This window comes from Thermobia domestica, chromosome 10 (genome assembly GCF_964235325.1).
Source record: "Thermobia domestica chromosome 10, izTheDome1.hap1.1, whole genome shotgun sequence".
NCBI lineage: Eukaryota > Metazoa > Arthropoda > Insecta > Zygentoma > Lepismatidae > Thermobia > Thermobia domestica.
In genome coordinates, this window is record NC_137463.1 from 81,010,733 (window position 1) to 81,022,526 (window position 11,794).

An 11,794-nucleotide genomic window follows, 5' to 3' on the forward strand; every position below is an offset into this window, starting at 1 on the left:
AATAACAATATATAAATAAAAAAGCAGATAATAACTGGATATAAAAATGAAGGTTATAATAGAAAAAGAAAAATGATTGTTTCGTAACACTCATAAAAAATAAAACTCAACGAAGTAATACTTTACAAAAATGACCTTCAGGAATAACAAAAAATAAGAAACAAACATGTGTATCTGTTCAAAATTAAAAAGATTCTTACAAATTGATAAAAAAAATACAATATATTATTTAGTGAAAATAGAAAACAAAATTAAGACCATCAGTTGCAAGCCTAAAAATACTGAGAAATTTCATACTTTATCTAATAAATTGAAAAAAAAAATAATAATTTACGCACCTTCTTGGAACTCTTGTGAAACAAATCATGAACCGGATAAAAGTTATTAGCTGTTTCTATACTTTTATATATTGAAGACCTTATTAAATATTTACTAATAAACGGAACAAATTTCCTAATGTTTCTGTGAGAAATTTTTAAGGAAAAAAAGTTCTCCAGAACAAAATCTCCATGCAGAATTACATGAAAAAACTTCAAGTCAAAGAGCCGTCGCATGTCAGCCAGAAGGATAAGATTAAGATCCGCCTTTTGTCTGACAAGCTCGTCCTTCCTATTTCTTTAAACTTCCGTTTTAACCCGGCTAGGAATGAATTTTGAATTGATTCAATCGAAGAACTAAAATATTTTGCTTCACTATACCAAATTACCGTACAATATTCAAGATGAGACCTAACATTACACATATAGATAATTTTGCAGGTGTTAATATTAGTAAAGTTTCGACATAACCATTTGAACATTGTTAAATTCCTCCTAGCTTTGGAGATTGGAACCTGAAGATTTTTCTGAAAAAGCAATTTTTCATCTAATATTACTCCTAAATCTCTAACATGCTTAACGAATTGGATATGTTGATTTCCTATCCTGTGTTTGTAGATTGAAAAATTAACTTTCCTCGAAAATTTATTCCTTGAATTTTATTAAAGTTCAGGGGTAGGGAGTTCTCTTCGGACCAGTTCACTATGATACGATATCTATATTTTTTGCAAGGTATCTTGATTTTATTTGTACATAATTTGATTGAAAATTTTAATATCATCAGCATATAACAGATATTTACAAGTTAAATCAACACAAATGTCATTAATATACAGCAAAAACAACAGAGGACCAAGATTAGAACTCTGGGATATCCCGGAGATATTACTATGAATAGCAGACAGTTTCCCTTTATATTTTACCACAAATTTCCTTCCATTTAAATACGAAGTCAACCAATCAATAACACAGTTAGGCAAGTTATATCTTTTCAATTTGTTTATCAATAAGTGATGTGGTAATCTATCAAATGCCTTAGCAAAGTCCAAGTAAATAGCGTCAATTTGACCACCAGCCGAAATAACTGGAAGCGTATAATGCATAAGACTTGCTAAATTAGTTATTACAGATTCACCAGCCATAAATCTATGTTGGTTTATATTAATTTCATTCTTTAGTTTATTATAAACATATTTATAGATTATTTTCTCAAAGATTTTCAGAATTAACTTCATTACAGAGATTGGTCGAAAATCATTAATAGACTTTCCATTAGTTTTAGGTATGGGTATTATAGAAACATTCTTTCATACATCAGGATAATTACAAGTGGATAAACTCCAATTGAACAAAGAAGACAATATTGGTGCAATTATTTCACCTATTCCCTTAATAATGAAAAATTGAATACTATCTATCCCACCTGACGATTTAATTTTTAAAGTTCTGATAGCTTCCAATACATGTTGAGTAGTAATTTCTGGGGGTTTAATTTGACCAAATTCTACAGATGAAAATTGATTTTTAGTAGCACTAACCGCGAAGGTTTGAAAGATTGATGAAAAATAGTTAGCAAACTTTTCAGCCAACATATTGTCATCAGTCAACACAACATCATTGTCAATAATACCAGATATTACCTTATTTTTTGAACCATTTACATATTTCCAAAATTTTTCAGGGGCAGTTGTAAGATCATTTTCAATTTTACTAAAATAAATTTGCCTGTCCACATTTAATTGAATTGAAATGAAATGAAATCTTTGAGTTTTACGTCCCACGGTTATGCCAGTTAGGCTAAAGGAGGCGGTGATGATGAGTATTGAATGAAATGGCGGAATGAATAAAGTGGGAGGAAACGGGAAACCCTCCACGCACACGGTGTTTGTCCACCACAAAGTTCACTTCGCGGGGGCTGGGATCGAACCCGGTACCCCAAGCACCAGAGGTGAACGCTCTACCACTGAGCCACCGCGGCCCCCCACATTTAATTGAGTTTTGAAAGCTTTTCTACAATTGCAAAAGACTACGTAATCATTTTCACATTGAGAAATTTTGTATTTTTTATGAGCCTGATTTTTTACTTTCCATAAAGAAATGTTTTTCAATAATAATAATAATAATAATAATAATAATAATAATAATAATAATAATAATAATAATAATAATAATAATAATATTGTACAGTCCGCAGCAAAATACCTGGAACATGAGCATGTATGTTTATTGTGAAACTATGCCTAACAGCGCAGGGAATCAACATAACGTCTAAGTGAAACGAATCACGCCAGGAGAAACCTCGGCGTCCTTCTCTGCACACTTATTTTGGAGTAAATGATTTCGTTGTTTCACAAGAAACTTACATGCTCATACTGAAAGTTTTTTGCTGTGGACTGTTCAGGTGTTATAAAGGTTAGTGGTAACCCAAGCCATCAAACCAATATACGCGAGTGGTGTTGATGCAAAATGGAAATGGTTTCTAGTGACCAAATTGAGAGTTAAAAGCTAGTTAGAGCAAAGTGTGTTAGATGTGTCGTAAGGAACAGTGTTCAGAACATTCGCAGTGAACAGCCGTACATTGAGGTCCGCATATTCACTCACTCATGGCAAAATTGAACTGTCACTCATGGCAAAATAACACCGTCAAAGAATAATAATGGACGGGAGAGAAGTCTCAGTAGCAGAGGTCGCCGTATATTGACAAGATTTTCTTCAAGGACCGTAGAGTTAATGCCACAAAACTGATCAGTAATGTTACCATCCTGTAAAATTGTCCATTCACTTCTAAAATGACGTCACCAATTTGGCGTGCGTGCGAACACACCCATTTATTCTTAAATAGTTATATCTCATCTCAGAATGAAGATAAAAACTTCATTCTGGTGTCAAATTAAAGGTAATGAATACACAAAGTTATTTGAGTAAGTTTAATTCCTATATAGTGCCGCCATGTTTAGATATGGCGACTTTTATCTACAAAATTTGGGTTTCTTCGTTTCTTTAAGCTTGTTTCATGGCAGACAACTTTTAAACTACTAGAGATAGAAAATCGCCTTGAAGTAAAAGTTATAGAGTGGAATTTTATCTTTCTAATGACAATAATATTATTTCCCTATTATTGTCATTTTAAGGAGAACAAAGTGTTGAATTTTGTGACCTTTGATTATGATGAGATCTACTTTGCATGTTTTTAGAAACAAAACAGGATTTTGTTACTGATTGCAATGAAAACCATTCCGAACACGTAGGAGGGGAAGGTAGTCGAATTCTGCGCGGCGGATAATTCTGCGCACACATGTTTCTTGAACTTGGAGATCATTTACGACAGATTTGTTGCTGCTGCCACGAAGGAACCATTACTAGTAACTAACATTAAAAGAGAAAAGCCATTATGTCAAATGTTTAGGCTATAAGTGGCAATTGAATTATTTCATCCCTGTTGATGTTAAATTTTCTTCAAATAAATTAAGAGATACGTTCTATACTTTATATATTTCTAGGTAGTTGCTTTTATGTTCCATTTATATTGTACAAAGGACATTATAATCATGGCAATTCGTAGTTCTAATCAATATTTAATATGTCGTATTTTCGTGTTTTTTGTTAAATGGTGAAATGGGGTTATTCTGCGCAAAACCGATGGGATATTCTGCGCAGTGCGCAGAATTGTACCTCAAGAGTGTTTATGTTAATGACAAGTGTACGTAATAGATCCGTAAAATATCGTCACTCATTACAGATGCCGAAAAGAAGAGAAAGAACAACTACGAGAGGTAGTTATGCAGAGGAACAACTAAGAGAAGTTGTCAATGCTGTTAAAAGTGGGTGTGCGATTCGAGAAGTTGGAAGATTGTACGGAACAGAAGGATATGCTATTCGTCTACGCATGAAAAGTGGAAATACGGTGCTAGTTTCGGAAGGAAATCACTGTTCTCGCGAGAACAAGAACGCGAATTGGTGGACTATGTGATTATCGTTGCAAATATATTTTCTGGTATCACACCTACAGACCATTGGCGTTTGGCATACGAATTTCTGAAGCAAATCGAATTTCCCATAATTTTGATGGAAATACCGAAGTTGCTAGTATGGACTAGTTAAAACTGTTTCTTTAAAGAAATTCACGAATAAACCTAATGAAACTTGAGGGAGTAAGTTTGAATAGGATAAAGGGGTTCAATGAAGAAGCCGTGACATTATTCTTCAATAACTTGGAAACAGTAATGAAAAAGCACCACTTTCCCCTAAGTAGAATTTTCAATGTGGGCGAAACGGGTATTTCGAACGTATAAAAACATGTCAGAATTTTAGCACCTAAAGGTCAGAAACAGGTAGGAACTGCTATTTTGTACGAGCGTGGAAAGACAGTCACTGTTGTATGTGCCTGTAGTGCATGTGGAATCTTCGTCCCGCCCATGTTTATATTGCACGGCGTCGCGTGTCACAACAATTAAAAAAGAGATCCAATTAGTGCAATCTATTTATGCAGTAACAATGGATGGATTAATGAAGATTGTTGATGCAATGGATTTATAACTTCAGAAATGTTTTGCACCCATCTACGACTGGTCCAGTACTTCTAATACTTGACAACCATATTTCACTCCTAATTCACATCTATTGTTGAGAAAATAATACCATAATATTATCAATACCTCCCCATACATCTCATAGGATTCAGCCGTTCGACATTCCTTTCTACGTACCACTGAAAACAATGCTCTCTGTTTTTGAAATCCTCTATCGTCATATGCTCATTGTTTCAATGCACTCAAAAATATGTATTTTTTCAGTTATAAAACAAGTAGATAATAAAGTACATAGTAACATTTTTAGCCCCCTTGTCGTTCTTTTTCTGAACTCACTCATTCCAGTGTTTCTTTCAGAAACAACGTTCAGGGGGGACACAGTATTCTGGGGGTCACTGCTTACACTATTATATTTATTATTACATTATAGACGTGTTATATTAGTCTCCTCCAGGGGGCACTCTCAAAGCCCCGGGAGGGCAGTGCCCCCGAAAAACATGCCTAGAGGAAACACTGACTCAATGTAAATATATATCTAAGTATGTTATTTGTTATGAAAATGTTTTCTTGTTATGAAAATGTTTAAACATATATATTCGCTTCGCGCAGAATTACCCTATATTACGCGCAGTATTACCCACCTAGTTGGGCAATTCTGCGCAAATGTATAGTTTAGGTTTTTTGTCTATTGTCGAGTACTGGTGTGAACTTTTATTCAAACTTCGTTTTTATCTTCCGGGTTCGATCCCAGCCCCCGCCAAGTGAACTTTGTGGTGGACAAACACCGTGTGCGTGGGTTTTCTCGGGGTTCTCCCGTTTCCTCCCACTTTCTTCATTCCACCATTGCATTCATCACTCATCATCACCGTCTCCTTTAGCCTAACCGGCATAACCGTGGGACGTAAAACTTAAAGATTTCATTTCATTTTTTCGTTTTTATCTTGTCTACTACATAGCAAACAATGGCTGTGCCAATTTATGTCGTTATGCTTACAAAAACAACGGAGAAATAACGATTTTCCCTTAAATGCGCAGAATTCGACCACTTTCCCCGATATATATTATCATGCCACAGAAACAGTGCGTGCTTTCAAAGCTCTTGTTAGCATACTAGAAGACAAAGCCATTCAAAATAATGAAGCACAGAAACTATCGGTAGTCATGGCGTATTATTCTACCTCCAGGACTACCGATATGATTAAATTGTTACAAAAAGGTGTTGGGTTGACTAGTGTTCATAGTACTCATCTGAAGAACAAAATTAAGGCATATTTTGGTGATGAAATATATTTTTGGAAACCAACGCTGAAGTCTGTTTCTTACTGTGAAATGTTGTATTCTACTCCAGTGTTGGGTAAGTTACTTGTAAAAATGTAACGTGTTACAAGTTACTTTACTTTCTCTTAAAATGTAACCCGTTACTAACACTTTACTTGATCCAAATAAGTAACTGTTACTTTACTTCGAAAGTAACGCGTTACTTTTAGGTCCGAAACTTTGAATATGTGAAAAAAATCTTATTACTTCAATTTTCCGTTCTACTATTACTACCACTGTTATTATGATTATTATTATTAGTAGTAGTAGTATTAGTATTAGTATTAGTATTATTGTTATTGTTATTATTATTGCACGTTCTGAATCGCTTTATGTAAACGCAAGGACAAATTTTTACTTTACAGCTATTTGAACATTTTCATATAATGTAAGATTGACTAAATTGCCATACTGCGTTACTCGTAGGGATGGGCACGAGTGAATTCGAGCGAGTGTTCTTTGAAACTCGATTCGACTCGAAACAGACATCTTTGAGCTCGACCCGAAAACTCGGCTCGAAAAATTTCTCCCAACTCGACTCGAATTCCTTTCGCTTTCCAGTGTAATCAAGCCATGATTTAAAAGGAGTTAAAACGAACGAGCCATTTATCAAACTCGACTCGACTCAAACCTCGACGCCCCCCCCCAAATGAATTGGCTCGGAACTCGACTCGAGAATATTACCTTTGTCTCGACTCGAAACTCGACTTGAATTCAAAAATGAAATGAAATGAAATGAAATCTTTGAGTTTTACGTCCCACGGTTATGCCGGTTAGGCTAAAGGAGACGATGATGATGAGTAATGAATGAAATGGTGGAATGAATAAAGTGGGAGGAAACGGGAGAACCCCGAGAAAACCCACGCACACTGGACTTGAATTCGAGTCGAGTCGAGTTTTAGCTTCACTTGTGCCCATGCCTATGCGTTATTAAAAATGCTTGCTTATTATTATTCTGCTAAACGAATTATATAGTGATTACAATGTTGTTATGTAAAATTAAAAATACAGAATATAGAGAAAGATTACACTACAACTAATAAAATGAGAACACATGAACTGGGGGTGAATCAAAACTTGCCAGTAACTCTAAAATCGATACATGCTTTTTAAAGCTAGTTGTTCCAAACTCTATAATCAACGGGACTTTAGGATACGTAAACTGATCTAAAAGATCTCTAATATTACATACCATCAACATTACATCAATAAAGAAGGTCTGCTTATCAGAACACAGTTTATTCATATTAATCCCTTACTGTACGTATATCGTTAATTAGGGCACCATAGTTGTTTCCCACGGGGGCACCACTTTACTTTTAATTTCTGTCTACCATCATCTTCAGCTTTTAAGAAAAAGTATTCTTTCAAATGTTCGAACGATAAAATATTTTCGTTCTCCATCTTTATAAAAACACCAATCGAAGTAAAATAAACTACTGGTACCATTGCACACATAGTTCACTCATTGAATGTATTGATTTGGAGCTGTCAAAATCTACGACAAAATCTTCCAGGTGCTTGCAATCAGCACACGTTATTTCCCTGAGGCTGTAATCAATCATCTTCCAAAAACAGCAAGTTGTACTATGGTCTTATCTGTTTCTCTGTGTGTCGGTGACTGACTGACGGTCACTGACATACGTAGGTCATGCTTCATTGATCCATTCTGAGAAACTCACTTACAGGAAAGAAACATTTGTTTCCGAAAAAAAATACGTATATTGTAGTTACTCATCTGAAATGTAACGATAAAAAAGTAACGTAAACTAGGTACATTACTTAAAAATTTGTAACGCGTTACCGTTACAGTTACTTTGGAAAAAATGTAACGCGTCACTAGGAAACGTTACTTAAAAAGTAACGCGTTGTGACTCCAGCTCTATGAATGCTGATGCAGAATCTGCCATGGAATATTACAAGTTCAGTCCAAATTGTCGTAGCCACCAAAATCCACTGACATCTATGAAGATGGTGTGTTTATATACTTCCATCTTTATTCAATAAGATAACTTGTATTGTATTTGGTAATACCAGCCGAATGGTCGATTGAGAAACTAAGAGGGTACATGTTGGACCAGTTGTACATCGTCGAGTACTCAGTGTACCTCAGGATAGCGGATTTTCAGCATCAGATGGGAATTTAGTGTTTCCAAAATTACTATCGCTTACATGGACAGTTAGTCAACTCACTGGGTCATCTGAAGTTGTAAGACTCCTGAACCGTTTAGGTCATGGTATTTATAATGAGTATATAAGCGAGGTTGAAACTGTTATTGCACATAATTGCTATGAATCAAATGTATGGGTTCCTCCTCCTACTTCTGCCTTGTATAAACCTGTTACTTTGGCATTCAATAACACTGACATTAAACAGAAGGACGTACTTTTCATGTACTAGTAGATAGCCTACATCATACATCAGTGGTGTGAAGGAGGAGGACGACACATTAGGGTTCGAGGATTCACAACCAAGATCCAAGTAACGTTCTTTTTCATTAGAAGCAAACAATATTGAACCTTATCATGCCTTTAGAACTCAAGCAGCAAGTGTACCGTCAGACATACGCATAGTAGTCCAGTCAAATTACATAAAAATGGGGCCAAAGCTAGACATTTAGAATAAAAGGATGGCACCTTCTGGAATTAGTTGATTTCTTCCTCATTAACATCCAGAAATTCCCAAAAAATCCAGTTGCGGGTTTTCCGCCATTTTGAATAAATAGTCCGCCATCTTGGATTTCTCATATGCACTTAGTTTATGCCACATAACTTCTAAACTAATTAATGTAGAAGGATCATTCTTTCTTTATTATACTTCTAGTGTTATAGGCGATGTAACAAGTTATTATCACGTTTCTCTGAGTAAACAATTTTACATAACTTTAAGATAAAGTGAAAAATTGGGATCTGTATTACGGGACATACTGTTTTCATTATCTCATACAACTTAACAGAGTAGAGATATGAAAAAAAAGTGCTCGAATAAAATTTATTGGAAATCTCATAAGCTTTAAAACGATAAGTATCATCAAGTTTGGAAGTCCGGCTGAAGTAGTAAGTAGTTCGTAAATAATGGCGTCGTCAAGGGATGCGCAAGAACTCTGAAAGTAGACTTTTTGCACTATCTTTCTGTACGTAGGGCTATGTGTTCATTGAAATTAATGTTTGAGATAAACGTTTTAAAAGAAGACAAAATCTATTCAAATATGTTTTACTTATATTGTTATCCCGCAAAGAAAGTTCAATTGCGGGGTTTCCGCCTTTCCGAATAAATAATCCTAGTCTAGTGCAATTACGACAAAAAATCGTTCAAACTTAAAGATTTTTTTTTTAAAAAAAGATTAAAGCTGTTAGAATATGTTATATGTGTTGATGTTATACTAAAACAATCACAAAATTCTAGTTGTTGGTTTTCTATAATTTTTGCGGCCAATTAATTATATGAGCAATATGTGAGGTTTATCACAAAACACTATATTAAATAATGTATTGTGTTTGATGGCTATGATGGTGGACCTAGCGTAAAGGATATAAAGCACTGAAAATGAACAAAGAAACCATGAATACGCGAAATCGTTGAGGATAACATCCCCGTTGTTCGTTTATCTCAACAGGAATTTCTTTCTGACACAAATAACAAATTCGAATTGATATATGACAAAATATCTCGAGAAATCTGGTTGTACCGTGCATCAATTACCTGGATATGCAGGCACATTGTGTTAATCGCAACAAATCTTGCAAAATCTGGCTCATCAGTAATAGTGGGAGAAGATTAAGATATTTTGATTCTGATGGCAGCACTCGCAACAGCTGAGACTTACAGTTTATTCCTGGCTCGAAGCCAACACATAAGCTATACAGCAGTACCAAACTTCAGAAAGCCATGGGAGATATGGTGAACTGTATTTTATTTCTGGATGCCTTCGCTGGTTGTCATACAACTTCTGCTCCATACAGTGAAGGGAAGAAAGTTGCGTATAAAATACTGGGAAAAAATGATGAACTGCTTCGAGAAATGAATATTTTCAACAACCCATCATCTGCTGATGATGTGGCAGCTGCTGGAGAAAAAATGTTTTTAGCGTTACATAGATGTGCAGAGAAAGTAAATCTGGATTGTACAAGATTCTACATGTACAAAAAGATTGTATTCAAACAACGCATTAGTGACACTTTCGATTTAGCAGTACTATCTCCAACAACAGCTGCTGCAAATCAGTATAGTCTCCATGTGTTCTATCAATTTCAGCAGTGGAAAAATCAAGAGATGACTCCAACAGTATGGGGCTGGTGAATTTATGGTGATTGCCTTCTTCCTGAACAACATTTGAACAACTTGCTCCAGAAGATATGTTAAAGTTTATTGCATGCAACTGCCAGGCGAAATGCTGAAACAATTGTGGGTGCAAAAGAAGAGAGCTAGATTGTGCATAATTTTGTGGGCAGTGTAGTGGACACGGGTGTGGTAATAGCATTACTTTAATTGAAGATGTAGATGAAGGAAGTGATGATGAAGCTGTCATCAAAACTAACTTCTTTGAGAAGGAAGTTAACGAAAACTGTGGACATTCAACTGCAAAACGCCACCGAGAAAAGTAAGTCTCAAAGTACACTGGTATATTTAGAACTTTTGTTTAAGTTCATTTATCATCGCAAGGCTTTTTACGGTGCCATATACACTGATCAGCACTTGAATTAGAGACAGCAGGGCAGTTGCAGAACCAGCCATGCACAGGCTTCACCAATACATGTGAAGAAATTAATCGCGAGTGTGATGGGCAAGACGAAGGGCCTGAGTACATTTGACCGTGGTCAAAACGTAGGGGCCAGACGACTGGGTGGCTCGATTTCGGATGTGGCTGGGTCACTCGGATATTCAAAGGCAACTGTGTCAAGGGAGTATCATGAGTACCTGGCTTCCGGTAAAACCGCACCCATACAGGCAAAGTTCCGCGGTGAGGGGCGTGTTAACGACAGGAGTAGACGCCGAGTGGCGCGCATCGTAACAGCCGATACACGGGCCACAGTGTGTCAAATCGCGGAGAGATTCAATGCAAGACACCAACGCCGTGTCACCAGCCACACAATTCGCAACTACCTGCTTGCCATGGGGTACAGAAGCCATCGACCCACCGGCTTCCCTTTTAACAGCACAACACAGTTAAAAAAGTCTATCGTCGGTAAAGGAGCACTGCCTCTGGACCGTGGAAATGTTGAAAAAGGTTGCCTAGACAGTTTCACATTGGTACATGCGACGAACCCTTTAAGGGTACGTCGCCAACTGCAAGAGGAAATGGATTCATCGTGACAACAAGAAACTGTGTAGGCCGGTGGTGGTGGTATTCTCATCTGAGGAATGTTTACATGGAATGAAATGGGTCCCCTAACACATGTAGCACAGTCCCTCACAGGTAAATGCTACCGTGATATTCTGGATGACCATGTCATGCAATTTTTTCGGCTGTTACATCCAGATGATGACCTCATCTTGCAGCAGGACAATGCCCTAGGATGGCAGAAAACTGGTTTGATGAGCACTCATCTAATCTGGCAACACAGTCATCGGACCTCAATATGATGTAATACATCTGGGCCATCATGGAACGACGCCTTAGACCCTCTTCC

The 11,794-nt window shown here is 36.3% G+C and overlaps 1 protein-coding gene across 1 annotated transcript; it reads left to right on the forward strand.

Moving 5' to 3' along the window:
- Positions 1-10,943: 10,943 nt before the first annotated feature.
- Positions 10,944-11,477, forward strand: LOC145661519 (uncharacterized). Its single transcript, XM_081726837.1, has one exon. It carries the CDS (start codon positions 10,944-10,946, stop codon positions 11,475-11,477), a length of 534 nt encoding a protein of 177 aa, XP_081582963.1.
- Positions 11,478-11,794: the final 317 nt, after the last annotated feature.

Excerpts from the sequence above, each read along its gene's own strand:
- LOC145661519 (XM_081726837.1), top strand. The coding sequence starts at position 10,944 with ATGGGCAAGACGAAGGGCCTGAGTACATTTGACCGTGGTCAAAACGTA.